This window comes from Amphiura filiformis, chromosome 7 (assembly GCF_039555335.1).
Source record: "Amphiura filiformis chromosome 7, Afil_fr2py, whole genome shotgun sequence".
In the NCBI taxonomy this organism is placed as follows: domain Eukaryota; kingdom Metazoa; phylum Echinodermata; class Ophiuroidea; order Amphilepidida; family Amphiuridae; genus Amphiura; species Amphiura filiformis.
In genome coordinates this window covers 9,314,355-9,340,481 of record NC_092634.1, presented here as the reverse complement: position 1 = coordinate 9,340,481, position 26,127 = coordinate 9,314,355, and the positions used below count along the sequence as shown (strand labels likewise).

The following is a 26,127-nucleotide window of genomic DNA, read 5'->3' as shown; positions in this document are numbered from 1 at the left end:
AGTCTGTTGGAATCATATTGTTTATTATGTTGTAATTTTAAAATGGTAATGATACATAAAGATGCATACCGCAGGTGTGACATTTGTTATGTATTATTGAAAATCTGGTCAGCACCTAGAGGGGAGCCATGCTGCCCAAATTTTTATTTGGCAAAAAGTAGTTGTGTTTTATAGGATTTGATAATTATTATGATGATACCTTACCAATACATGCTTGCCATGTGTTTCGTAAGTGTCGTTACTATTCGCATGCGTTGATCGGAGCCATGCTGCCCAAATTTTCATTTTGTGATTAAATAACTTGGGCCTTTTTCGTACGTCTGAAATGTGGAATCATATATTAACCCTTTTTAACGTGCTTATTTCTTTCTTTTACTCATCGGATTCGAATTCATAGGTGAGGGAGGGTGCTAGCTGAGTAGTATTACAGAAGCCATTGTAGGAGTGGGGTGCCAGAGTATTGAATAGGGGTGTGACTGAATCCTGTATGTTGTAGACTGGAAATCAGTAAATAAAGTACTGTTGAAGTGAAATTGGAACGACCTACTTTTATTATTTAGATGCACTTCTGTTTGTAAAAGATAAGATATCAAACGTGGGGTTCTGCCCCACGACTTGCCCCGTCTCAATACAAAACTTTTCGTGTTCCCATTTTGGGAACTGGTGTCAACCCGGCCACCTGACTTTCATAACCAACTTACAGCTAACCAGGTATCTATTAAAAAAACCCAACTCATTGAGACATTTACGCTCTTGGCAATCGGCCGTCCCGCCACACTTGATTTAACACCCCTTCTGTGACTTATGGACCAAAATTAAACTGGATTCTTTCTTTTTGGGATAAATTTATAATGTACGACTGCGTATCACTAAGTGTTCTACCAAGACCAAGAATTACTCGAAATATCTATAACAGCCATCGGTATATGTTATTCACCCATACGTGTGATTTCTTTGTAAGTTAATGGTATTGAAATTACACAATTCTGTTAGATTCTGTTTACCTTTGGATGCTAAAACTTAGATTACTTAAAGAGTCAAAAGCTTTACGTGCTTTTCAATGGAGAACTTATTTGGTGGTCTCCGCTCTTCAAATGTGATCGTGGACAAGCTGCCTGTCTCCCACCATCTACAGGTAGATTTGTGCCAGTTATAAATGATGCTGCATCAGATGCTAGATATGCAATAGCATTAGCCACTTCTTCTGGTTGCGCTGCTCGTCCCAAGGGGTGCGATGAGGAACAATTATCAAGGTGCTATATTTGCAAAAGACAAATTGAAGAAATTACTTTATAATTAATACAATTTGCCATTTCGATCATTTATATAAACAGTGTATTGTGGGTAATACCCAGGACATCAAAGAGGATAAAATTAATGAGTCAGTTTGTATGAATTGTGATTCGTCACTGTCGGAGGAATTCATATGACGAGACTCGTCAGAACTAAATATTCTTTTAACTTGAAGTGCTGTCGTAATCTCAATATAATAATAATAATAATAATAATAATAACAGCACTTAATATAGCGCTTTTCCAACCTGATCAAAGCACTTTACAAAGATACAAAATATATACAAAAACATATTATACCTGAAAAAAGGCTTAAAAACAGCAACAATCAGTACAAGTGAGTTTTTAGGTTACTCTTGAAACTATCTACATTCTACAGTGGGGGAAACACGGATGTTTAAAGGGATGTTGTTCCACAGTTTGGGTCCCTGTACACTGAAAGACCTGTCACCAATTAATCTGTTGCTCCTGGGGACAACTAGACGAGTTGCGTCTAACGCCGAGCGTAAACCCTCTCTGGTTGGGATATAGATCGTCAAACAATCAGACAGGTAGATTGGTGACAGATCATTCAGTGACTTGTAGATGTATAATATGGATTTCTTACAAATTCATTCTCACCTTTTGGTAACTTGCTTCGTCCATACCAACTCTCATATGAATACCTGTATCTGTTGCACCGGGACTAAAAGTAAATTAAAACAAATAAAAAGATTTATATGTATTTTGTAATCAATAGTCGTCATCATTATGTTTTTGTGGTCCTAAATTGTCACATATAAATGTATTCAAATACTACAAGTAGGGATGCCCACTCTCAATACAGTTTCCACTAGAACGATTTTTCATTTACTGTGTGCGTGCTCTCACACACGTATTGTCTATGGAGAAACTGATCGATACAAGAAATCCCAGGCCTGTTAAATGGCGTACATACTTGTTTTGATCCAAATGTAGGCCTATATCAGGGTGTTTCAAGAAATTCCTGATTCCACCAGAAAACATTAACCAAACTTTTTCCTGTTTGGTCAGTAAATAGAGAGGACCTTCCTGCATGAAGAGATCAACTTTTTTTAATGAAAAATTTAATGAGATGAGAACTACAACATGTTGAAGTGACACCATTCCCTGCATCAGGTGTTCAAACGCAATTATCTCCGAATTTGGAGTGAATCAGACAAGCAAACTTACATACTCATAAAATTTAACTATTTATGAAGACAAAATGTGTAGGATGTTAAGAAATTTAAGAATGTTTAAGCCTACCGCGGCCCATCTCAAATCATGCACTTCCCCGTGCACTTCTCACTACCATGTCCATTTCATAGGGAGTATAAAAACCGGGGACCATCATGTCTTCCATGCACACACAGTATTGCTCAATGTAGTAAAGATAACCTTTGAGTTGGAGCAAATTTCTCAAAATTGGTAGTGATTAATGTTACCAAACTTATGCCATGATGAAATATAATAATTTTTGAAGATAAAATGTGCTGACCTTAAAAGATTGAACAATGTTTAAGACTACCGCTTTTCATTTGAAATAATGCACTTATTGTTCATCTCCTCTATGGAGATATTTTCCATGGCGGCCATCTATGATCATGCTTGAGGTTTCACCAAACAAACCATGGGTTTTGAGGTCTTATATTTTTTGTTGTATGTCAACAAAATCGATAAAATTTTCAGGATGATCTTATTTTCATGTTGTTATAAGCAAATATAATGTTCCAGATCAGATAGTTAATAAATACATTAAGAAAAAGTACCTTAAAGTTGCACTTTCTGTTAGTATTCCTTTTTGGACTTTAACTTTTTAACATGTTCTAGCAGCCCTATATAAAAACGTGACACTCGAAAGGCCATATCTCTGGAATGAAACGTCCGATTAAGATTATTTAAACGCCAAAATGTTTCTTTCATCAATTCCCATCCAATAAGTTAGGTCTGAATCAATTTAAAAGTACTTCAATTTTTAGTGGACATGCCTACTACAAGGTTTTAGAGGGGAAAGAGGGCAAATCCGGGGGGGCAAATTATTCCTACTCAGGTACTTGCTATGAGCCTATCAACTCGAGCCGGCACGGTGAGGGGTAATATTAGCAAAGAATTCTGATATTAATCAGTGCAAGGGGAAATAGTTGCCCTATTTCCCCAATATAAACCATGTAATATTGTTTTATTACACCTCACTTGTGATTTGTAAATTATTGACAAATGAATTGGCATGATTAGTTTATGACTATTTATGAGGTAGAATAATATCACATACAACAGAATGTAATGTGGAACAAATATATTAAAAAACTTACTTGACTGAATTCACCCTTACACCATGTGGAGCCAATTCTGAAATATACAAAACATAAATCTCACACCTTCAAATTATTTACATATTATTGAGAATTAACCAAGAACAAATTTATTACATTATTATGTTCTCAGAATCTTCTTTCCTATACCTTGTTCCAGGGTTTTCTTTCATCAAGCATTTTGCTGAAGGTGTATATTCAATTTTTTGTACCCTTTCGATTGTGAACTTTTCCTCTGAATGTTTCATTGCCGAAGGGGTATTTTCATTTTGGGATACTGTTTTTAACAATGTGCGTCTTTATTTCCAAACAGCATGCCAAAAATTAGCTACCCAGCTGGGCGTACTAAAACTTACTTGCCCGTCTCTCAACCTGCCAAAAACAATCTTTTTGCTATAGATCTCTGGAAGAAAGCTCAGCTTGTCATAAGTTTTTAAGTTTGTATTTTGTGCTCATTTTTTTAGGAAACAATTTGGATGTTGATTTCAGCTGACACGCATTACATTAGAAATATACATAGGTCCTTCTGCAGCATCAGTTGGGCCCTTTACTTGGACCCTGGGAAAAGGTGTTACTGGTGTGTGTTGTTGGGTGTTATGTTAATTATGTCTTGAGCATAATGATTACTAAGATAATTGCTTATAATTAGTGATTGCTAGCATGATTGCTTAAGGATTGCTTAGTAAGTAATCGTCTATGGTAAGGGAACTCACACGGTACAACATGCAGAGGCTATGCAGGTTAATCCTTATTATCAAACGCCAAACTCGATCCTTTGCCCTAAAGCATGCTTAGTGAATTCGGCTGACGGACAGTTTTCAAAACATAACAACCTCACCCATCTGAGCGTTCACTAAGGCACCCCGCACTTATCGTCCATTCCCATGGCCTCAGTAAGGTCCTACCTTCATTGGTCCTACCTTCACTCTAGCTAACATCAACCTTTTGCAAAGTTCACCCTTGCAAAGTCCATCTTCATTGAAGTTCATGTACTTACCTAAGGCAGCACTTCTAGTGAAAGAGTCTAGAGCAGCTTTGGACATACCATAAATAGCCGCATTGCCAAACTGTATTGAGAAAAACATAAATAGATACATATTGGACAAACACAACAGCGAATTTAATTTAATTTAAAACTACAATGGGGAAAAATAGCAAACAATATAGCTTTTCGAACTTTTGCCTTACTGAAATAAAAGCATCTGGCAGATATTCCGTATTTAAATGCTACCCTTGCACTTAAAGTTATACAAATAAAAAACCCTTTAAAAGGGAGCGCTCAGGCACGATTGGAAAACATGGTTGTGGAATGTAGGTCGGTTGTAATTCACGTTTGTAGGTAGGAGGCAGTTGGTCAGTGTGGAATTTATGCACCCTTGTGGCTGTTATGATGGATGTGCAGGCATCGCATTTATTTGAGCTGGAATGGGTATAGATTGAATGAACAGTTGGAGACATTGTTTTTTTATCTACTAGGGCGATATTATGTATATTGACGCAGTAAAATGTTTAATTATATAAGGTAACAATAACATAGTCTTTTAGAGTAAAGCAAGAGGCAATGTATCATATGAGGCAATAGTGAAGTAGAATACAGTTATAATAATATGTATGAATTACCTACCTAGAAGAATGGACAGGGTAAATATTCTTTAAAGTGAAACTAATATTAAATGCGAATGCAGGAGACAGAGTAATATTCAAGGCAATTTTATTCTGTTATAAGCGTGTACTATAAGTCTATTCATGACATTATTTTACTGGTGAACTGTTCAAGAAAAAGTTTGAAATTAAATATATTTGATGACTGATCATTTTTTTCTAGTGATACTGCATTTTGATGTGAACATATGCAGTGTTTTATTGTAGTTGTTCATGTGCTCACATGTTTGAATGAGAATATGATTTTTGTTTAAATAGCGTTACTAATGTGATGCATGCCTCCGCACTAAGCTCCTTTGAATACTGAAACAATATGATATTATTAATAATATCATGCATAGGTATAGTTTCGCATACCTTCAACTGTTACCCTCCCTTTCATGTTGAAAGGCAGTGTCAATTAATTTTTAGGTAAAGGAACTTTGAGGAAAGGAGTCTTGAGGCAGCTGTCATTCTTGTTAGATGATAAAAATATATATTTGGGCTGAGTTGTGGGTGAGTAAAAGTTGAAGGTATAGAACTGGGCCTGTTCTACAGTCCATGGTTAATTATTACGATCCACAACATGCTCATTTATTAGGGCACTGTTCTTCAACCCCAATATGTTTGTACGTTCATTGGATGACCTTTGAAAATTTGGATACCAAACTCATACTTGGCAATTGGAGGTTGAATTGGACACTATATTGTTTAACTGAGATTATTGAAGTATGCCTTTGGGATGAGGCCATTGGGGTATAGTGAGTGCTGGGAAGTTCATTAGTGGCCACTGTTCCGCTATAAAAAGTGAAGGTCTCCAGTGTGTGATGCTTGTAATTTTATGGATCAGTAATTGAGCTAAATAGCCAAAATTGTCTTGGGGCTTTTCTCTCTGACACACAAGACAATAAATTTGGTTCTGGTTAGTCGGCTTGTTCTGTGTATAATTCCCAGGTTAAAGTGTATTACCAATTAGTTAAAAACACAAGTATTGACAGATTTGGCAAATTTTGCATAAATGGGAAGGGAAATAGGACCTTGGCAGTGGGGTTAATTTCAACAAGAGAGGGATACATGTAGTAAGTTGAAGGTCTATGGAACTATACCTATTCAGGTATTGCATGTGTGCAATATAATGGAGAAGATACTTAGTAAGCTAAAATATATTGAAACAGGTAGTTTTGGAATTCAATATAATTAAGAATGTTGTTGTATTGGGCGGATCCTGCTGCGAATTTGCACTTCAGCCTATTCAGAATTTTATACCACTGGAAACCTCTGGCAAAATAGTTTCTGTATAAAATAATTCTTGCCGATTAATTCGTTTAACAAGCCTATGGTCAAATTTGTTCCCAAAATAACACAGCAAGTATATGGGCCATATATAAATATACATAGCCTGTATCAAAATGTTACCAATAGCTAGCATACATGCTTATTTATTTATTTATTTATTTGCAAACAAACAATCTGATCCTGGGAATCTGATCAACTGAAGTTGTGAGATTTAAGTTTTTGCTTGTGGATATAAATCTACTGACAAATCTCATAAAAAGTGTATGCTAGGATTGTGAAATACCCTTTAACATGTCACATTTAGTGATTCGAAACAGACATGTATGCACTTGAATGTTACCCATGAAAATGAAAAGTAAATTTTAAGTTGTACATGTTATAACGATCTGAATAATACAATTCAATTAAAATGTTCCACCACTTTATCACCAATGCATCATTTTCACAAAAAAACAGAACAGTCAGAACACGTCTACTTACTTACCTCTCAATACAAATTTAAGAAGTTCACGGACATTTGGTAAACTTGGTATACCATGCAGGCTGACCTAGCTTGTTGACATTGTCCATAAAACAAAATCTGTTCATGGCCAATATGTAACTTGCTAACTTCCACACCACTATCAATCTGTCAACATGGTCAACGCTCATAATTATTGAAACTGATTATCATTCCCAGGTAACAAAACCCTCCACTAAGGGCAACAGAACATAGTTTTATTAATAATTTCATGGGAAATGAGGCTAATATTTCATCCCCACCTCTGTTTAAAATCTCACTGCTGCATATATTTATGAACTATGTCATGAGGAGTGAGGTTAATTTTGGAGCTGGCATTAGTCTGCATGTAGTGCATTTCTATTACTGAGATACCATGCATTATTCTGCAAAATATTTTTAGTGATTACAAAGCAAAAGCATTTGCAAAAGAAGCTCGACTTAAAGCTACTTAGGTTCAGAGGTCGATTTTTTGATTTTTATTCCAAGGTCTAACCTGAATGTATATATTCACTCAGGTGTACCTGAGCGAAAAAAGGTCAGATGGCACACACTTGATGTCACACATACTATGTGAAGGCTACACCTAAAAGGAATTTTGCATTTAACTCTAGTACTTACCGCTCTTAATCCAGCAACGTTGACAATGCATCCTTTTGTTTTAATGAGATGAGGTATGACAAGGGAAGTGATATGAAAAATAGCTCTGTAAACAATGAAAACATTCAAAATTTACATAATGCTCAATAAAAAGATTACAGCTAATGTATAAATAAATCAATAATTTAAAAAAGTGGTTTACTATATAGACGGGTCGTGTGGGGGTGGGTGTGGGTGTGTGTGTGTGGGGGGGGTAATTGGCTGGTTATGTGACATGTGTTTAGTAATTACATACACATATCCTTAGTACAAATCATGGTGGAATACCATCAATACTCCCCATTCACATTCTGCTAACCTCCTTTTTGATTGGCCACTGATGGCGTGATGCTGAATTTATTTCCACATACCTGACATTTACATTCATCATTTTGTCATACTCCTCCATGCTTATCTTGTGGATAGGTGTGCGCATCATATAGATGCCTGCACTAGTTATCTGTGCCGAAAGTGAGAATTGGGTTTTAAAATAAAATGAGTTTGTTTCATTAGTATCGGGACTATCCGTTGAATATTTCGTATGTACTTTTTGTGCAATTAGTACATTTTTTATAGGCATATATTATAGGAAATATGTACACATTCTGGTCATGCTGCTATGCTATCGTTACCTCGTTGAAACTTCCTCCTAAGTACATCCACACGGGAGTATCACCGGAGGTTGAATTAAAGGAGGATTTCGTGATCCTAGCATCCTCTTTTTATGACATTTGTCAGTAGATATCCACGAAAAAAGCTTATTTCCAAAATTTCAGTTGATTCCGATTTTGCGTTTGCGAGTTATGCATGATTATGTGTATTACATGTACACTGCTCCATAGACAATGTGTTGTAATTTCGTTCTGGTGCACCAGAACGAAATTCAAATTTAACGATATTTTTGCTAAACGAATTAATCTGCAAGAAATATTTGGTACATAAACATTATGTAGCCAGAGGTATCCAGTGGTGTAAAAATCTCAACTTTTTTGGGAAAAGTGGGGATGAGGTTGTGGATCACGAAATGCCCCTTTAAGTTGGGGCTTCTGGCAGGTCAAACATTTATTGTCGTCGTCGTCGGGCACAGGCACCACAGGAAACCTGTTCCAAATTCCAATAAAAAAAAAAAAAAGGACTGCTTCATGATGTCAGTGTAAGGAGTCTCATGTAAAACATTCTGCTCCTGCTTGGTTTTGGCTTGAAGTATTTTGACGAATCAATAGCTAACCGGTTCATGATGATCTTCTGAAGGGTTCTTGTTCTGGTCTTGATTCATCCCTCTTCTATTGTTTCCTAACTGAGCTGTTGTAACATCTCTGTAACACTCGATGTTCGATGAAAATCACCCATCACAAACCTTGCTGCCCTTCTCTGTACTTTCTCCAGGAGATCCTTATTCTTTACAATGCCTGGATTCCAAGCAGCAGAAGCGTATTGAAGATGGGGTTTCACCTTTGAGTTGTAAAGCTGCTCTTTGATCTTTTTGGTACAGTTGTGGAAATTCCTCATCAAGAAGTTGAGAACTCTATAGTAGCCTTTCCTACTGCATAGAGAGTCTGGACATCCCACTTCAAGTTGTTCTGGATTCGAATGCCTAAATATGGTGTGGAGGTGACTTCTTCCAGTGTAGTGCCAAGCATCTTGTAGGTTGGGTTTCCAGGATCCCTTTTCTGGAGATAAGCATAACCTTGCACTTTCTGGCGTTAAATTTCACTCCCCACAGTTCAGCCCAGCTAACTAGCTTATCAAGATCTTCTTGAAACTCCAATTCGTCTTGTGTTCCACGTATACCCCTGTAAACAATGAGGTCGTCGGCAAACATTTTTTGCAATAGATGATAAACCGTCAACGATGTCGTTGATGAAAGCGATGAAGTCGTGTGGCCCGGAAATTGTACCTTGTGGTACTCCACTCAGGACTGTATCCCACTCAGACTTCTGGCCGTTTACAACCACCCTCTGCTGGCGATGAGTCAGGAAAGCTTTTTTTCATTCAAGTGCGTTACCACGGACGCCGCAGTAGTTCAGCTTCAACAGGAGATGTTTATGAGGCACAACGTCGAAGGCCTTACTAAAGTCTAAAATGGCTATATCAGTGGTGATTGACTTGTTGTGGTAGGAGACAAGGTCATGAAGTGTTGTGATGAGCTGGGTTTCATATGATCTCTGTTTTCTGAAGCCATGTTGGCAGTCAGACATTATGTTTTGGCTGTCGAAATGCGCCATCATCTGGATATCAACTATGTGCTCCAGATGCTTACTCAGCACTGAGGTCAGCGACACTGGCCTGTAGTTAGATATGGCTCCGGCTTTGACCCTCCTTTTTTTTTTTTAAAGAGCGGAACTATATTTGCGCGTCTCCAGTCCTCAGGCAAGTAGCCCTCGTCAAGATATTGTTGAAAGATGTGTGAAACAACAGGTGCCAACTCCTCGGCTGCCAATTTCAGAGGCTTGTTTGGGATGTTTGGGTGCTTGGGTATGGACTTGGTAGATAAACCGGAGGATCTTCTGCCTCTCTATTCAAAACACTATTAAACTGTTTCACAAGAGCGCTGGCTTTACCCAGGTCATCAGAGATTGTTTGGCCATCCACTTTTAGTGTCTAAACACCAACATTGTCTTTTCTTTTGGCTTTGATGTATTTCCACATGACTTTCTGGTCATCTTTGCATAGTCTCAACAAAGTCCTTCAGCATTGACCTATCGCTCCTCCTGATTATCGGGTAAAAGAACTATGTCACATGCTGGGTTACGTGCTCATGCTTTGCAGCTTTTATGGTGAAGGAGGTGCGAATGTGATGATGATGTGATTCAATTATCCAATCAGAATCTGTGTTTACGCTGTTAACTTTACGCAGTGGCTCCGGAACGGGGGGAGGCACCACCCCCATATTTAACATCTTACGGAGCCTCTGCTGAAGGACCTTGCCATATACTACCCGAGTGCTTTTCGTGTTCTTTGCATACTCCAACATTATTTTGCAACTCCTTCTTTCACATTAAAAGTGATTATACATACCAATATATCAATCCTGCCGTAATGTTTGATAGTCTTGTCCACAATGGTCTCATTGTCCTCTTCCTTTGTTACATCTCCAGTTATTAGTAGGACCTACATACAGTTAAGAGCCAATTCCATATTACTCGCATTACATTTTTGTTTGAATTGGCACATTAAAGTCTCCTATAAATACACTATAATAGAAGACCGAATTAAAGACTAGTTTGCATCTGACGTCAGTACAAAGGCGCGACGTGATTGGTTGATGACATGCGCAGTACGGCATTTGTGGTCTGGTTGACAGAACGTCATACGCAATCTAGTCTATTTAATTCGGTCTGCAACTATAAGCTTTAGTTCATCCACATTATGTGACATCGTGACCCGGAACCGGAAGTGAATGTCCCTAAAAGCCCTCTTACTACTTACATGAAACACAATTACTTGATCGATTTCAAAGTATGTACTCTCATAATTGACAAGTTTCATCTTTTATGAGTTGAACATTTATTCCAAAAGATACTACCTCTAAAATGAAAAGTACATTTCCCTTGTTTGATTTGCCAAGGTGGAATTACATGTGAATTGAATGATTGGCTACAGGTATTTTTGGAATGAGTGGTGCATGGTGGAAGTGAAAATTAATAATAAATTGAGCTGAATTTAGATAAATTTTGATACATTTTGATGAATTTAGATCATTAAGATGAATTTAGATCAATTTAAATCAAGGGCCTGCTCGATGATGGTAACACGTGATGCGAGTTCCCCTCCCCCTCCCCCACACGCACACCCACATACCAGTATGAATGATCATGTTCTGTTTCAGTTTAGCATAATGAGCCTTGGTTTTGGTTGAGCCTATACCTACCTTAGCGCCATGTTTCTCACATTCATTTCCAACCTTGCTCAAGTTACTTTCATTACGCCCTGTTAATGCAAGATGAGCTCCCAGTTCGGCAAACAAGACGGCTGTGGCAGCACCTATACCATGACTGGATCCTAAAAAATAATTGTATGAATTTAAATGCATTTAATGAATTATGGTTGGTTGTGATGAATTTGTCAATTTGAATAATCCTTAATATTTTTAAATATGTCAAACATTTTATTAAATTCCATTTAATAACCACAAATTATTGATAAGTTTTAGGGTCTAATATTTTTTATATAATTTGTATAGTGTTAGCTAGGTTAATCATGAAATCATGGACTGATTTGAACCCGGTGAGACTGATTATGATTTTATCGATAAATTGAAATTGTTGATAAAAAGCACTACATTCTGAACGTTTTTGTATATAAAAAACCCCGCAATGATAGCCATGTTCACATCACAAACTGTAGAGAATGACGTTTATGCATTATCAAGATGTTCAGTTTACACTTGTATAACGAAAGAGCTTGCACAGAAGAGGTAATCACGGAAATACTCTGTGATGGACCACTTGAGGGCTAGAAATTTTAGTTTCCCAGAATACATGTTATTCTCTTCTCTTCTGCAGACGTCAAAGTACGGGATCCGTACGCAATCACTCGGAGTTTTCCATCCTGGTATAGTACCGCACCTAATCCATCTTGGGAGACATCCGCGTGAAGAACAAAAGGCAGTTCAAAATCCGAATATAGGACATCATAGGAGGACTACTCAACTCGTCGAAATGGAGTTTAGAATCTCTTGGTGTTCAGGTTTCCAGCATATTGAAGTACTAGAGGGTCCATGACCTCCTTCTTTCGGCTTCCCTCTCTTCTCTTAAAGGTTAGGGCTAGCACGTTTTGCATAGATTTGCAGGATCGGCGGTAGTAGCCAGTTAACCCCAGTGCGTCCGCAGATCTCCCACAATTTGTGGTGTCTTGCTCATTATTGGAGAGCGGTAGTTCCCTCGCCTTATACCACTGCGTTCCCGGGTTCAAGACCCGTCCGCGTGCCCAAGGACTGTATGTAAACTTGGTTTATCCCGATCCATGGTTGCTCTCGCAGGTTTTCTCCGATATCTCCGGTTTCCTCTTGGTTTCAAAATCGTTGTTTGGTTATCAAAATCTTCCTTCACCCAATGGAATTTGGGGAGCTGCACAGATAATAATTATCGGTATTGGTGGATGTTATAATCTCAGTGCGGATAGGTTTGCGCCGGGTTCGGCTGCAACCGGCCTAGTTGATGCGCTCTGATTGTGATGATTCATCAGAATCCTCTAGAAAAATGCGCTATATTATTAATTCAAAATTTATTATTGTATGTTTCGTTTGCAGTGCAGCAGTCTCTTTGGGGTCGGATCTGTATGTAGCTTCTGACAACATCCGTCCAAGGTATAGTGGATTTCCCGTTGGAACATAGCATTTTGCTGGTTTTAGCTTCATATCATTCTGTTTTAGACGTTGAATATAAATGGTTTTGAGTTTGGCGAGATGTTCGTCAAATGCAGAGGTTACACTGGAGACGATAATGTCGCCAAGATGCACATCACAGATGGTTTAATCCCTCTAGTGCTCTCTCCATCCAACATTGGTATGTAGCTGGGCATTCTTCAGCCCAAACGGGATCGTACCCATTCGTGAAGTCCCCAGGGTGCAACAAAGGCTGTCAATTGCCTATATTCTTCGGTAATAAAACCTTGATGGTATGTCTTCCCTTGATCCAGCTTTGAAAAGCACTTCCACCCAGGCTGTCCAGAACATCTCGGATCTTAGGGATTGGTTAACGGTCAGGAATGGGCTTCTTATTCAGCTCACGATAATCAACACAGAGCCTTAAAGACCCATCCTTCTTCCGGACACCCACCACTGGCGATTTTTCAATCCAACCCAGCTGTAGAAGATCTTCCAGGTAATATATTATGATACAAGGATCGTGATGGATCTTCATCTGTAGATCTGGAATGCATCCAGCGTCGTGTTCATTCTGGGCGAAGCTTCCTGTCTGTTCTTGCAGCATCTTCAGAGCAGCATGTTTCTGACAATCATTCAACTCTTCCAGGTTAAATGGTGGAGTCCATTACTGAGGAGGACAGGTGTCTACTTTACTTTCTCGTGGATTTCGTATTTCATTACTTGTAGGGTTTGCCCATTTTGTTTCCTTTGAATATGGACTTAATATCACGTAAAGTACTCAGTTCTTCCTGGTAGTAAAATGTTCACAGTTATTGGTGTTTGTTACTAAAACGCTCAATCGACAAGAAGAAGCATGTGGGCTGTTCACTAGCATCTCGTGTGGAACTATTTCATCCGGGCATTGAAGATCTTTGATTGGCTCGAAGAGCATGTCTGTCTTTCTCAGGGGTGCAAAGGTTTTAGGCTCCAGATTTCCTCAATCATACCATGCATAAAATAGCTTTATTCTTCACTTCAAAAGATGAGAATGTTAACATAGCGTGTATTTTAGGGCGACTCTATGTTAAGTCTTCGAGTTTCCAAAAAAGGCTTCATGATGACAATGTGCGCGCGTACCGCACAAAATTTTGGTATTTTACACTAGTTTGGGGTCCATTTTGGTGGGACAGAGGCTTCTGTAATATCTCTGAGTAGCAACTCAGAAAGTTTCGATTTCCATCAGTTTGCAGAAACAATGGGAACCTGAGCACCAGTGTCCCAAAGTGCTTTAAGCCGAAGTCTCCCGATGGCCACATTTACAAGGCACTTATGACCAACAGGTTTGATTAGACTTTTCAGAAACCGGTCTTCTATTCCCGGATCATCTCACGTTTGATGGGTTTGAAGCTGTTTGCTTAAATGCATCTTGCAGTGATGACACTCTCCATACACGCCGTCAATTGCTGTATCTCTGGGTGCATGGGGATTTGTTTTAGGTGCTCTGGTCTTCGAGACTGACAGCTAAATTCACATACTTCAAAATATCCTGATGCTGCTGAATCTTCTAGCATCCCTTTTATCTCTGCGCTGATAGATTCCTTTAATCCGATTTGAAGAGTCTGAAGAAATGTACTGCGGATGGTATATGGCTATCATATGTCAGGGGGGATGGGTCTTCCTGGGAAGCAAACTCCAACAGTTATCTGATATTCATTACCTCATCACAAACTCTTGCGGTGACGCCTTCTGCTGTTGGTTTGCCGATCGAGGTTAGATCTTGGTAGGCTGTTTACGGTAGTGACCCCTCAGCAACCGTCATAGTTTTGGCAATGTGAGGTATTTTCTGCTTTCCAGATATACCAAGGTTGGTAGCATTAGTAACGGCAGACACTACCTCCTCTCGGTATATTTCGTGACAAGTCTGTCTTCTATTAATTTTGTTGGATTAGGCTATGGTAGGACAGCTTGTCGTTCTGTCCGGGCTTCCCTATCTGTCCACGAATCTTTAAGTTTAAAAACTCTTGCGATGAACAGCGGCTGCATGATTCAGGGCAGCTCTCTTTATTTGAAGGATCTGCTTACGTGTTTTGAAATCATGTTCTGTGCTAATCATTATTATATTTATATATTCTTTTCTTATGCACCTGATTCCGTTGAAAACAATTGAATCGTAATTATGAATCCATATAACTATACTTCATTAATTATATATTTACTAATCTCATTCTTGAATTGTTGTTAATACTTAACAATAATTGTCTCTGAACATTAATAATCATTCATACATGAATCTTTTAAGTAAATGCGATTCTCAAATCTCATATCATTTTACTCATTTAATCACACTGATGTTCATGATGTAAACTCGTAACTCCACAAACGAAATTTTGGCTCAAATGTCAGAAATAACTGATAATCAATTTTAATTCTTGATTAACTGAGTTTTAGTATTTAGTAATATTTGTAAACTTTGATGCAAGTGGACCGTATAAATCCTATTAACAACTACCTTGAAAAAATCAATGGTAACAAGTTTGAAATGGCCTAAATTTGGGTTACTTATAGGCAAATATCATAGCAATCACAAGTATTTTTAGGTTGCAATATTAGTTTTCTACCTTTTAACCCTGTATGCCTTAGTTTATACACACTTCATATGCTAAGTACTTTTAAACACCCTGCATTTGGTAAGCAGCTTAACCTCGTAACTTTGCTGCTTAAAACGCAAAAGAACTAGAAAAGGTTATACACTCCGTGGGCCACTGACCGCCACTCATGTATAAAAGTTGTAAGCATCAGCGTGATTTGACTTTCAAAAAGGGTCCTAAGCTAGGATGTTGAAAATTGGTCAAACTAGCCCTAAACAAAGATTTCATTAATATAAAAACTAATTAGTATGAAATTTGTCCCTAAACAAGGATAGACATAGCGTGTGTCGACATGCAAACACTTCCTTGGTCTAAGTATCCTTACTGTAAAATACAGGCAATAGGCGGTTGATTTATAACTTGACTTTTGGCTAAAATAGTATGAAATTGTAATTTTTTTATCCTCTATAGGCTACATTCGAATTCAAATTGATCTGAACCCATAATTGTGGGTAATTGCAAGTTCCTGGCACGTAAGATAACAGAGATGTGACGATGGAGGTAGAACTTTTTGAATGACACTCGTATATAGGCATTACTATAATTCAGGGCCGTAGCAAGGTTGAAAAATGTGGGGCGGCCAAATTACAAATATATGCCCAAATTGAAATAAAGATATAAAGAAAAACATAACAAATTTCTCAAAAAGTGGGGCGGCCATGGCATCCCCGGCCACCCGCTTGCTACGGCCTGAGCTTCCTAAAGTTAAACTTATTTCAAATACTTCTTCTAAAACACTAAAAGCTAAGACCTGTATTTAATTAGGTCTGACAGACCTATACTTAATGAACTTCCTACTTGTGTGATATATCATTTACCTAATTAGAGAGACATTGTACTAGCATCTCATGAATGCGCAACCATTCTTATAAAGACTGGCCCGCTTTTAGACATAATGAACTCGTAGCTGGCCGTAGTGGACTTTTAAAGAAATTAATACGACCCCTAACCTCCCGTAGCAGTATGAATGTCTGTAGGCACATACCCACAGATAGCTGATGTAGATTTAGATACCATGCATACCTCCATGTTTTGTGAATTTTATAACTTTAAACTAATTATGCCTACTTTGTATGTTTCACTAAAACAACAACTTACCAGTGATCAGCGCCACTTTGTCTTGCAGGTTAAAATTGCTCATGGAGGCTGCCATCGTTTTCGTGAGTGAATGCCCTCTCACGAAAAGTGCTGTAGGCCTACTTCTTATCATGCAAGATGTATGAAAGTTTACTATTTAAAGAAACACACAGATTTGGGTTGAACGCACATTTAGGAGTAATTATAAAAACCGTAAAGACATTTTTTACCTCAAATTTTTGTAAAAGATTATAAAAAGTGCAAATATGCACTTTATTCCATTATCATATTAACCAAATAAGGCCACTTTTTGACTATAAAAAATAAAACATTATTTTTAAAGCCATTTGGTAATCAGTCATATTTTTGGTCTTATTTGGTCAATAAGTCCAAAAATGGAATAGCTTCCTGGACCACATTCACAGCCCAATAAATAGCACCCAGCACAAGAAATCTGTTGGGTTTTTTTTGGTTTTCTTTTTAAAAATCTTACCTTAAACATATAGTGTTAATCTTATGAACACAGTGTTATTATAATAAGTATGCTCTGACGTTACGTTGTGATAAGCATTATGAAATTACAGCTGGTGTTCTAATGCTGACCCAGGGAATGCTGAACCCTTTTTTTGCAGTGCAGCTGCATGTGATGGCGTTCATCAATACCAATATTAGCAGTAGATAGACAATTCATCAACAATAATATTAGCACCAGATAAACGGTTCCAAAAAAGTAAGTCCCCCCCCCCTAAGACATTTGGTATAATCCAAAAACGGCTTAATCAATTCTCTTGTTTTAAAGTTTAGAACATAGGCTGATTAGTTATGCATCAAGTGAGCGGATTTTTGTTGCTACTTTTTTTATCATCTTCATTGCAAAATGGAGTCATTTACGATATTTTCGGCCAAAAAAAGTTGCATTTTTCTATAGGCTTTTTATGCTTGAATTTGTGTTTGACAATGTTTCCCTTTAAGTGAGTAATTTAATCATAAAGATGCAAAATTGGATTTAATTAAGTTTAAGGGTTGGGGTATGAACGTTTGGACAGTATTTATTTTGGGACATTAGAGCACATCAGACATATCGAATTGCATTCTGAATACGAAGAATGTCATTCTGATATCAAATAATTTTGATTTTTGAAATTCGCAATTTGATACACATTTTATGGCAAATCATTAAAAATTTATATTTTTGATATTTAACAGTACTTGAAGTAAACTTTATAAATCTGATGATTTATACTTAAAGTGTATGTAGGTGGGATGAAAAGCCGACGATCAATTGAAAATTTTGACCTTTCGTATTGAAGATATGGATTTTTTTCCCAAAACACCAAAAAAATTAGGTCTTTTTGGGAAAAAATCCATATCTTCAATATGAAAGGTCAAAATTTTCAATTGACCGTCGGCTTTCCTCTCCTGCTACATACACCTTAAGAATATATCATTAGATTTATATAATTTACTTCGAGGACTGTTATATATCAAAAATTTGAAAAATATCAATTTTTTATAATTTGTCATAAAATTTGTATTATATTGTGATTTTAAACAAATGAAAATTATTTGATATCAGATGCTTCGTATTCAGAATGCAATTCGATAGGTCTGAGGTGCTCTCATGTCCCACAAAAAATACTGTCGAAACGCAATAAACGCTCATTTTGGATCCCTTAAGCCTTTCCTGATTTAGGTATCACACATTCAAAAACAGTTTTTATGGTTCAGTGACTAAATTAAATTGAATGCTGCAGCTTTTGCTGCAAAGTCATTTAAGGTGATGTGGTCCCTCACTTGTCTGCTTGTAACAAGTTGAGTCTTGATAAAGGCCACCCATATAAATGTTTTTTTAACCATTCAAGGAATGACCAATGAAACAAGTGTATAGGGATCCAGCATAAAGGTTCTAACCAGGAATCTGTTGGTCCATTGGTTAAATTAATCCATGAACACAAGAATTATCATTGAAGTTACAGTTGTTCCTTCCTAATAAATTATATTAGAATGAAAAACTTGTTAAAATTACTCATTTTACATGTTTTAATGCATAAAAAAAGCCAATTTAGAAAAGTGCAACTTTTGGTGACGAATAAAATTTTATAAATTGCTATATGATTACTCACTGAACCATAAAACATGTTTGAAAAGTATAAAAATTAATTCATGAACATCTTAACTTAAGTTATTTTAATAAAAAAAAAAAAAATATAGAAACATTCCTTTTTGATTAATTTTAGTTTATGTAGAAAAGTGCAGCTTTTTTTGGGCCGAAAATTTTATAAAAGGCTGTATTTCTCAGTAAAGATGATAACAGATAACAAGAAAACGCCGTTCACTTGATGCATAACTAATCAGCCTATGTTCCAAACTTTAAAACAAGAGAATTGATCAAGCCGTTTTTGGATTATACCAAAAATTCTTAAGGGGGGACTTATTTTTTTGGAACCGTTTAGCTACTTCATCAGCAGTACTGGCGATAGCTACTTTATCAACAATAAGAATATAAACATCTCAAAAAAGGTAACTAACCCCTTAAATACCTACCTATCCTCTTCGGGCCCTGTGGCCCATAAGGCTGCAAGTCACCTCCTCCAGCTGTCCCTTTCTCTAGCTACTGGCTTGGCTTCGCTCCATGACCTCCACCCTAATTTCTTCCTTTCTTTTTCCACTGTCCGCCTCCATGTTGTCTTAGGGCGACCAACTTTCCTTCTGCCTTCTGGAGCCCAGGAAAGTGCTGTCATGCAGTGGCTATTATCTTCCATCCTTAGCACATGGCCAATCCATTTCCACCTCCTTCATTTTACTTCTTCACTTGTCCTGTTCATTTTGGTTTTCTTTAGTAAGTCATTGTTTGATATGACATATGGACATCTAATCTTCAGTATTCTCCTGAGACATTTGAATTGAAAAGTGTCCAAATTCCTGTTATTACTATCATTGATCTTCCAAGTTTCACAGCCGTATAATAATACTGACATTACCAGAGATTTGAACAGCTTCAGTTTGGTTCCTAAAGTGAGCTTGCTTGCATTCCAGATTTGTTTGAGCTTCACGAATGATCCCATTGCCTTGCAAATTCTGTTCCTCATGTCTTCTCCCCCTCCACCTTGGTTGCTGACATTTGCACCTAGGTATGTATACTTTTCTACCTCATTTAGTTGCTGGCCTGCTATTAAAGACTATCCTGGTGTTGGATTTGCTGTTTATTCTAAGCACTTCAGTTTTCTTGGTATTCATTTTTATGCCAGTTCTTGCTGCAAATTCATTTAGCTTTGTTGCCTTATCCTGCATGTGTTGGATGGTAGATGATAGAAGAGCTATATCATCCGCAAAGTCCAAATCCTCTAATTTTGTCATAAATTTCCATCTGATTCCTGTGTTATTTCCCTCTGTTGCATGTTTCATAATCCAATCAACCACAATCAGGAAAATAAAGCCAGACATTACATCTCCTTGCTTCACACCGGTTTTCACCTTAAACCATTCTGACTCCTCCCCTTCATCTAATACTGCGCACTCGCTATCTTCATACAAGATCTGGACCATTCTTATTATCTGTGATGGAATTCCATAGCTAGCCATAATTTTCCACAGGCTTTCTCGGTGTACGGAGTCAAACGCTTTTTCAAAGTCCAGAAACGTAATGTATAAGGTTGACTGCCACTCTACGACTTGCTCAATAATATTCCGCAAAACAAAAATCTGCTCCACTGTACTTCTTCCACTTCTAAATCCAGCCTGTTCATCTCTCAACTTGTTGTCTATCTCTAATTCTATCAATAAGTACGCTTCCAAATACTTTACTTGGGACAGAAGTCAACGTAATGCCTCGCCAATTTCCACATTCTGTGAGATCTCCTTTCTTTGGTAACTTGACAATTAGCCCCTGCTTCCATGTTTTGGGTACTTCTTCTTTATCCCAGATTGTGTTAAAGAGGCCTGCGAGCCAGTCTACAGTTGTGTCTATGTCTACTTTCAACAATTCAGCCGTAATTTCATCTTTGCCACCTGATTTTCCGTTTTTCATTTTTCTAATTGCTGCTCTAATTTCTGCTTTTGAGATGTGTTGATCACTTATGTCCTCGATTACCGTTACTTGATCATCTAACCCTTCTGATACTGGATTGGTTGGTAGTGGTCTAATTAAAACTTCTTCAAAATGTTCTCGCCATTTTGTTCTCCTTGCTGATTGTTCTGTTAATGTTTCCAGATTTGTCCTTTACAGCTTTGCTTGTTCTGCCTTTATCATTGCTTAAAGTCTTTGTAATGTCATATAATTCCTCCATTCGCCCATTTCCTGTTGCTTGTTCTGCCCGAGCTGTGAGATCATCAGCCCATTCCCGCTTGTCCCTTCTCATACTTTTCTTGACTTCCTTGTCTTTGCTCCGGTATTTGTCTTTTAAGTTCTGTTAGATTCTGCTTGACTTTGTCTGTTCAATGTCACTCTTCAGCTTTATCCTCTCCTCTATTAAATCCCATGAGTCCTTGCTGATCCATGGTTTCTGGCCCTTCTTTTTGTACCCGAGAACCTTCTGTGCAGCTTCTTTGTAAGCATTCTCAAAATGTTGCCACTTCTTCTCTACTGGGGGATGGGGTTGGGTTGCATTGGATGTTTGTATAGTTGTTTGTTTCAATGTTGCAATATTGGCGCTGATTAAGCTGCTGCCTGCAAATTGCATTGTGTCTGTTTAGGTGTGTTTATTGTACAATTCTTGCTATTTGACCTGCGGGTCACCATTAGAGTTTGAAATAAAACCTTCCATTTTTTTACACTCTCTTCTACATCCTCATAATCTTGGAGTACATCAAATCTATTTTTAAGTTCAATTTTGAATTTTGATCTGATGGTAGTCTGTTGGAGTTTAATTGTATCAAATTTCCTTCTTGTCACTTTTGGTTGTTGCTTTCTTTTCAACTTAATCTTGAGTTTGGTACGAACTAGTTGATGATCGCTGTATATATCAGCTCCCCGCATGGCCCTTGTATCCTGTACAGATGTCCTGTGCTGTCTGCTTACCATTACATGATCAATTTGGTTCTTAGTTCTTCCATCTGGAGAAACCCACGTTTGCTTGTGTATCTGTCGATGAGGAAAAATTGTTCCAGTAATCACAAGGTTATTTAGATTACAAAAGTCGACAAGCCTCTCTCCATTGTCATTCCTCACTCCTAGTCCATGTTTTCCCATGATGCTTTCACAGCCTTCATTATCCTCTCCAACCTTAGCATTAAGGTATCACAATAAGTAAGTCATGTTTGTGAATGCTATCTACAATTGCTTGCAGTTGATCATAAAAATTGTCTTTATCTTCTTCATTTGTTTCATTGGTGGGTGCATATACTCGAAGGATTGAGAATTTCAAAAATTTTGAAAAGAATCTTGCATAAATGATCCTATAGTTTATTGGTTTCCATTCTATCAATGCCTGCTCTGCCTTCTTCGACATCATTATTGCAACTCCGTGTTGATGTAAATTATCTTCTCTCCCAGAAAAAATCACACTTTCTCCTGTGCTCAACTTGACCTTTCCATGCCCTGTCCATCTACACTCACTTACTCCCAAGACATCAATGTCATATTTTTCCATCTCCTTTGCAAGCTGAGCAGATTTTCCAATGGTGTATAGAAGTTACATTCCAACATCCTATGTTAGTTATTTCTTTCGGCCCGGTTAACGACGTAGTCGGCCGCTGAACGTCCTTTCGGCTTTGATTCAGAAGCGTCATGCTGTCCACACACGTGATATTATCATCTTCTGGTATCTGGACCGTCGCCTCACCAATGCCATTTCCAGCGTTAGCTGTATTTATAGTTTCTTTGATTCTTGCAGTTTCCGTAACAATTGTTTGAACTGGACGGGTTGTTGACCCACCCCTTAAATAATAACCATTATTCAAAAACGGGTGATTGTATTACCAATCTGTAAAATGCGTTGGAAGCAGAATTTATTTCTGCACATTTTGACACCTCCTCATATGTAGCAATTGACTAAATATTGACGTCACAGCGTACATTTAAATCAATGTAACCCAAGATTTGAAAGTTGCAGTAAATTGTATTGATTTTGTATTCATGGTATTGGAAGGAAATCTGCGTAATGATATCTGAGTGTTTTTGTATTGTAAAAAACTTTCAAATCTGGACCTCACTACATTAAATTGACCCGTGTTTTATTGTTTTCTGGGCTATCGTATCAAATGAGGTGTCAAAATGCGCAGAAATAAATTCTGCTTCCAACGCATTTTACAGATTTGTAATACAATAGCCCCTTTTTGAATAATGGCCATTATTTAAGGGGGGTTAGTTACTTTTTTTGAGATGTTTATATCCGCAATATAGTAGACAGCTTGCTTTTTTTTTTTTCATTTTCATCGGGACCTATCAGAAGAAGATGTCTGATTCATGAGTCAACAATTATATCAGCAGTAGCTACTTGCTTCATCAGCTACTTTGTCTACATTGTTATGGTCACTAAAATGACACAGGCCAAAATTACCTGCTTCCGTTCACTCAACACAAAACACACTGTTTATTATATAACAACTTATTATTTATTAATTAGTGCAGTATGGCTGTCATACAAATAACAATACAAAATCACACAATAATTAAAGTTAGAAATGTTACACTGATTTCTTACTACGATTACTTATCTAAACCTGGTGATCTTGATTGGATGAATTCTGATGAGATTCCTTTGATGATCTCTCGGTTCTTTATCCAAGATCCGATAATGCTCAAGATCCTGTCTACCCAAGGGAAACCCCTGGTCTACCACAGTCTCAGTCCAAAATCCTGATAACTGCGTTTTCACTATCCCACATGTCCAAATGGTATTCTATGTTGACCGTAAACTCCTCTCTCGGAAGATCTCTTGAAGCTTTCTGCTCCACTTGACAGTCAGATAACACACATGTTATGAGTCCAGCAAAATTATTATGGAGATATTTCAGTCTGTCGCTTCTTTGAGTCGTCAGCACAATCGAGCACTAGGCCTATTGACTCTACTACCGCCTTTGGCACATTTTATTCTCTCCAACACACAAGAACCGCGAACCGAAGTTTGAAGACTTCAATTGCGGTAACTTTTGTATCAATACTGGCTAACATAAATTTCACAGAGTTCCCTCTTAGAACTTCACACAGCTTCTCCCCAGATCATTTCCTATCCACGCTCTATATATCATTTCTTACCATTAAAGAATAATCTTGACTATTTATGGCATTATTACAGCATTTAATCATCCCATATATGGCACATTATATCATTTCTATAAATAGTGCATAAGATCATCACAGGCGAGCAAGCCAATCAGACTCATTAATGCATTACTCTGTATACATTAGTTCTAAATATAGCACATTACCTCAACACAAACCAATCATTAGTGTGTATGAGATGGTTACTGTGATAGCGCCACCACATAATGTTCAGTCTAGAAACTTTTACATTTAAGAATTTCTGGTTCACTTTAGTCATTAGCATTCTAGACTAATTCCATGCACAAACAAATGGAGATAAATATCAAAACAAGTGAAAACTAATATCTGATGACAAAATATATAATTTTTAACCAATATTATGAAACATTTTGGGGCACATAACAACATTAATATCATCGCAGTAGACAGCGACCAATATTAGCCATGGACGTCAATCCTGGCCCACATTTCTAGGGGCACAATATCAAATGCTCCCAATGTTTCGCCACACTGCTATCATGAAAGCTAAGGCACGAAATGGTTTCAATTGAGCTTTCTTGACTCATTTCCTATAAGGTGATCAATGTATTATGTCCCACCGGCGTGTCCAGGATTTGTTCCTGCGGGGGGCTCAGGGTTTTTGCGGGGGGCTTAATGGCTAAAATCGTTAATTTCACATGATTTTTAACAAAGTGCAGGGGCTTCAGCCCCAAAGCCAAAGCCCCCCCCTGGACACGTCACTTATTAAACTGCGGAAGTAACCTGCAGTATTAAGAACCAAACCAAAAACTATGGACTTAATTCTCCGACTCGCCTTAAATATTTTAAAATTGAGGTTGGGTTGGGTATTCATTGCATTATGTATGGTGCTGTTGATGTAAATGGGGTGCAGGGTGGGCGTCTACGTCTACAAAGAGTTTTGTAATCCAGGAGGACGCGTGTGTTTAAAAATGGTTCAATCATTTTTTTTTCCAGTGATAATCTTCATCTGAACTCTCTCAATTTATGAATTTCCAACATCCGCTTCATAATCGTTCCCTGCCCATTTGTTTTCATATATTGTCTGTTTCGTGCATTATTCATATTGTATTTCGGATGGGATTTTCAATTATGCATTATTACACTTTAAAGGAGTGTTTCGTGATCCTAGCATCCTCTTTTTATGACATTTGTCAGTACATATCCACGAAAAAGCCTATTCCCAAAATTTCAGTTGATTCCGATTTTGCGTTTGCGAGTTATGCATGATTATGTGTATTACACTGCTCCATAGACAATGCGTTGTAATTTCGTTCTGGTGCACCAGAACGAAATTCAAATTTCACGATATCTTTGCAAAACGAATTAATCTGCAAGAAATATTTTGTACATACACATTATGTAGCCAGAGGTTTCCAGTGATATAAAAATCTCAACTTTTTTGAGAAAAGTGGGGGATGAGGCTATGGATCACGAAATGCCCCTTTAATATTCGCCTGTTGGCGTGTAAATTTACCCTAATTTATAGGAAACTGACATCCAATGCGAACTCATTTCCTATACGATATAGTTTCCCTTTTAGATCTACTGTGTTAAATCATTCACTTATTACTCCTATAGGAAATCAACGCACTGTTGGAAAAGATTTCGGTAGAATTATGCATAGAAAAACATTACCCAGTTTTTAAAATATTATTTCTCCAGATGTACTGTTTATAAGTGAAAAATAGATAATTAGCCGGGGAACAGTTTTTGTCATGATTGTAAATACGTTTCAAGAATAGTCCTAATACAGGGTGTATCAAAAAGATTAGTACCCATCAATATCCACTGAGTATGGACAAGAATGCCACATCAACATACAGTAGCATCCACCTTTTTGTATATTTATGTCATAAAAGGTCATTAAACAATAAAGTGTATAGTCATTTCAAGAGGATCTAATGTTGAATTTGGAAGAAACAGGAGTTTCATTAGACAACAAATAAAAGCCGATGTGTACCAATCCCATCATTTTGATACACCCTGTAATATAGCACATGTAAGACCAACTCGTACCATTACTTAGCGCCAATCCGGCATAACATGTGTGTGGGGTGGGGGGGGGGGGGCAACCGGCCAAAATTGCCCAGAAAATGACTGAAAAGAACAAAAAATGGGTCATTTTGCCGCAAGGCGGGACCCCCCGGGATTGACGCCCATGATTCGTGCCAAACATAATTATCTCACCA

The 26,127-nt window shown here is 37.5% G+C and overlaps 1 protein-coding gene across 1 annotated transcript; it reads right to left on the bottom strand.

The window, feature by feature from the left end:
- Nucleotides 1-1,046: 1,046 nt before the first annotated feature.
- LOC140156471 (3-oxoacyl-[acyl-carrier-protein] reductase FabG-like) lies at nucleotides 1,047-16,789 on the bottom strand. The gene is made up of 9 exons (XM_072179415.1): nucleotides 16,735-16,789; nucleotides 11,552-11,682; nucleotides 10,699-10,791; nucleotides 8,052-8,140; nucleotides 7,663-7,747; nucleotides 4,603-4,672; nucleotides 3,606-3,642; nucleotides 1,915-1,978; nucleotides 1,047-1,256 (listed from the first exon to the last, which is right to left on the bottom strand). The coding sequence occupies exons 1-9, from the start codon at nucleotides 16,787-16,789 to the stop codon at nucleotides 1,047-1,049; spliced, it is 834 nt and encodes a 277-aa protein (XP_072035516.1).
- Between the last annotated feature and the right edge of the window lie 9,338 nt (nucleotides 16,790-26,127).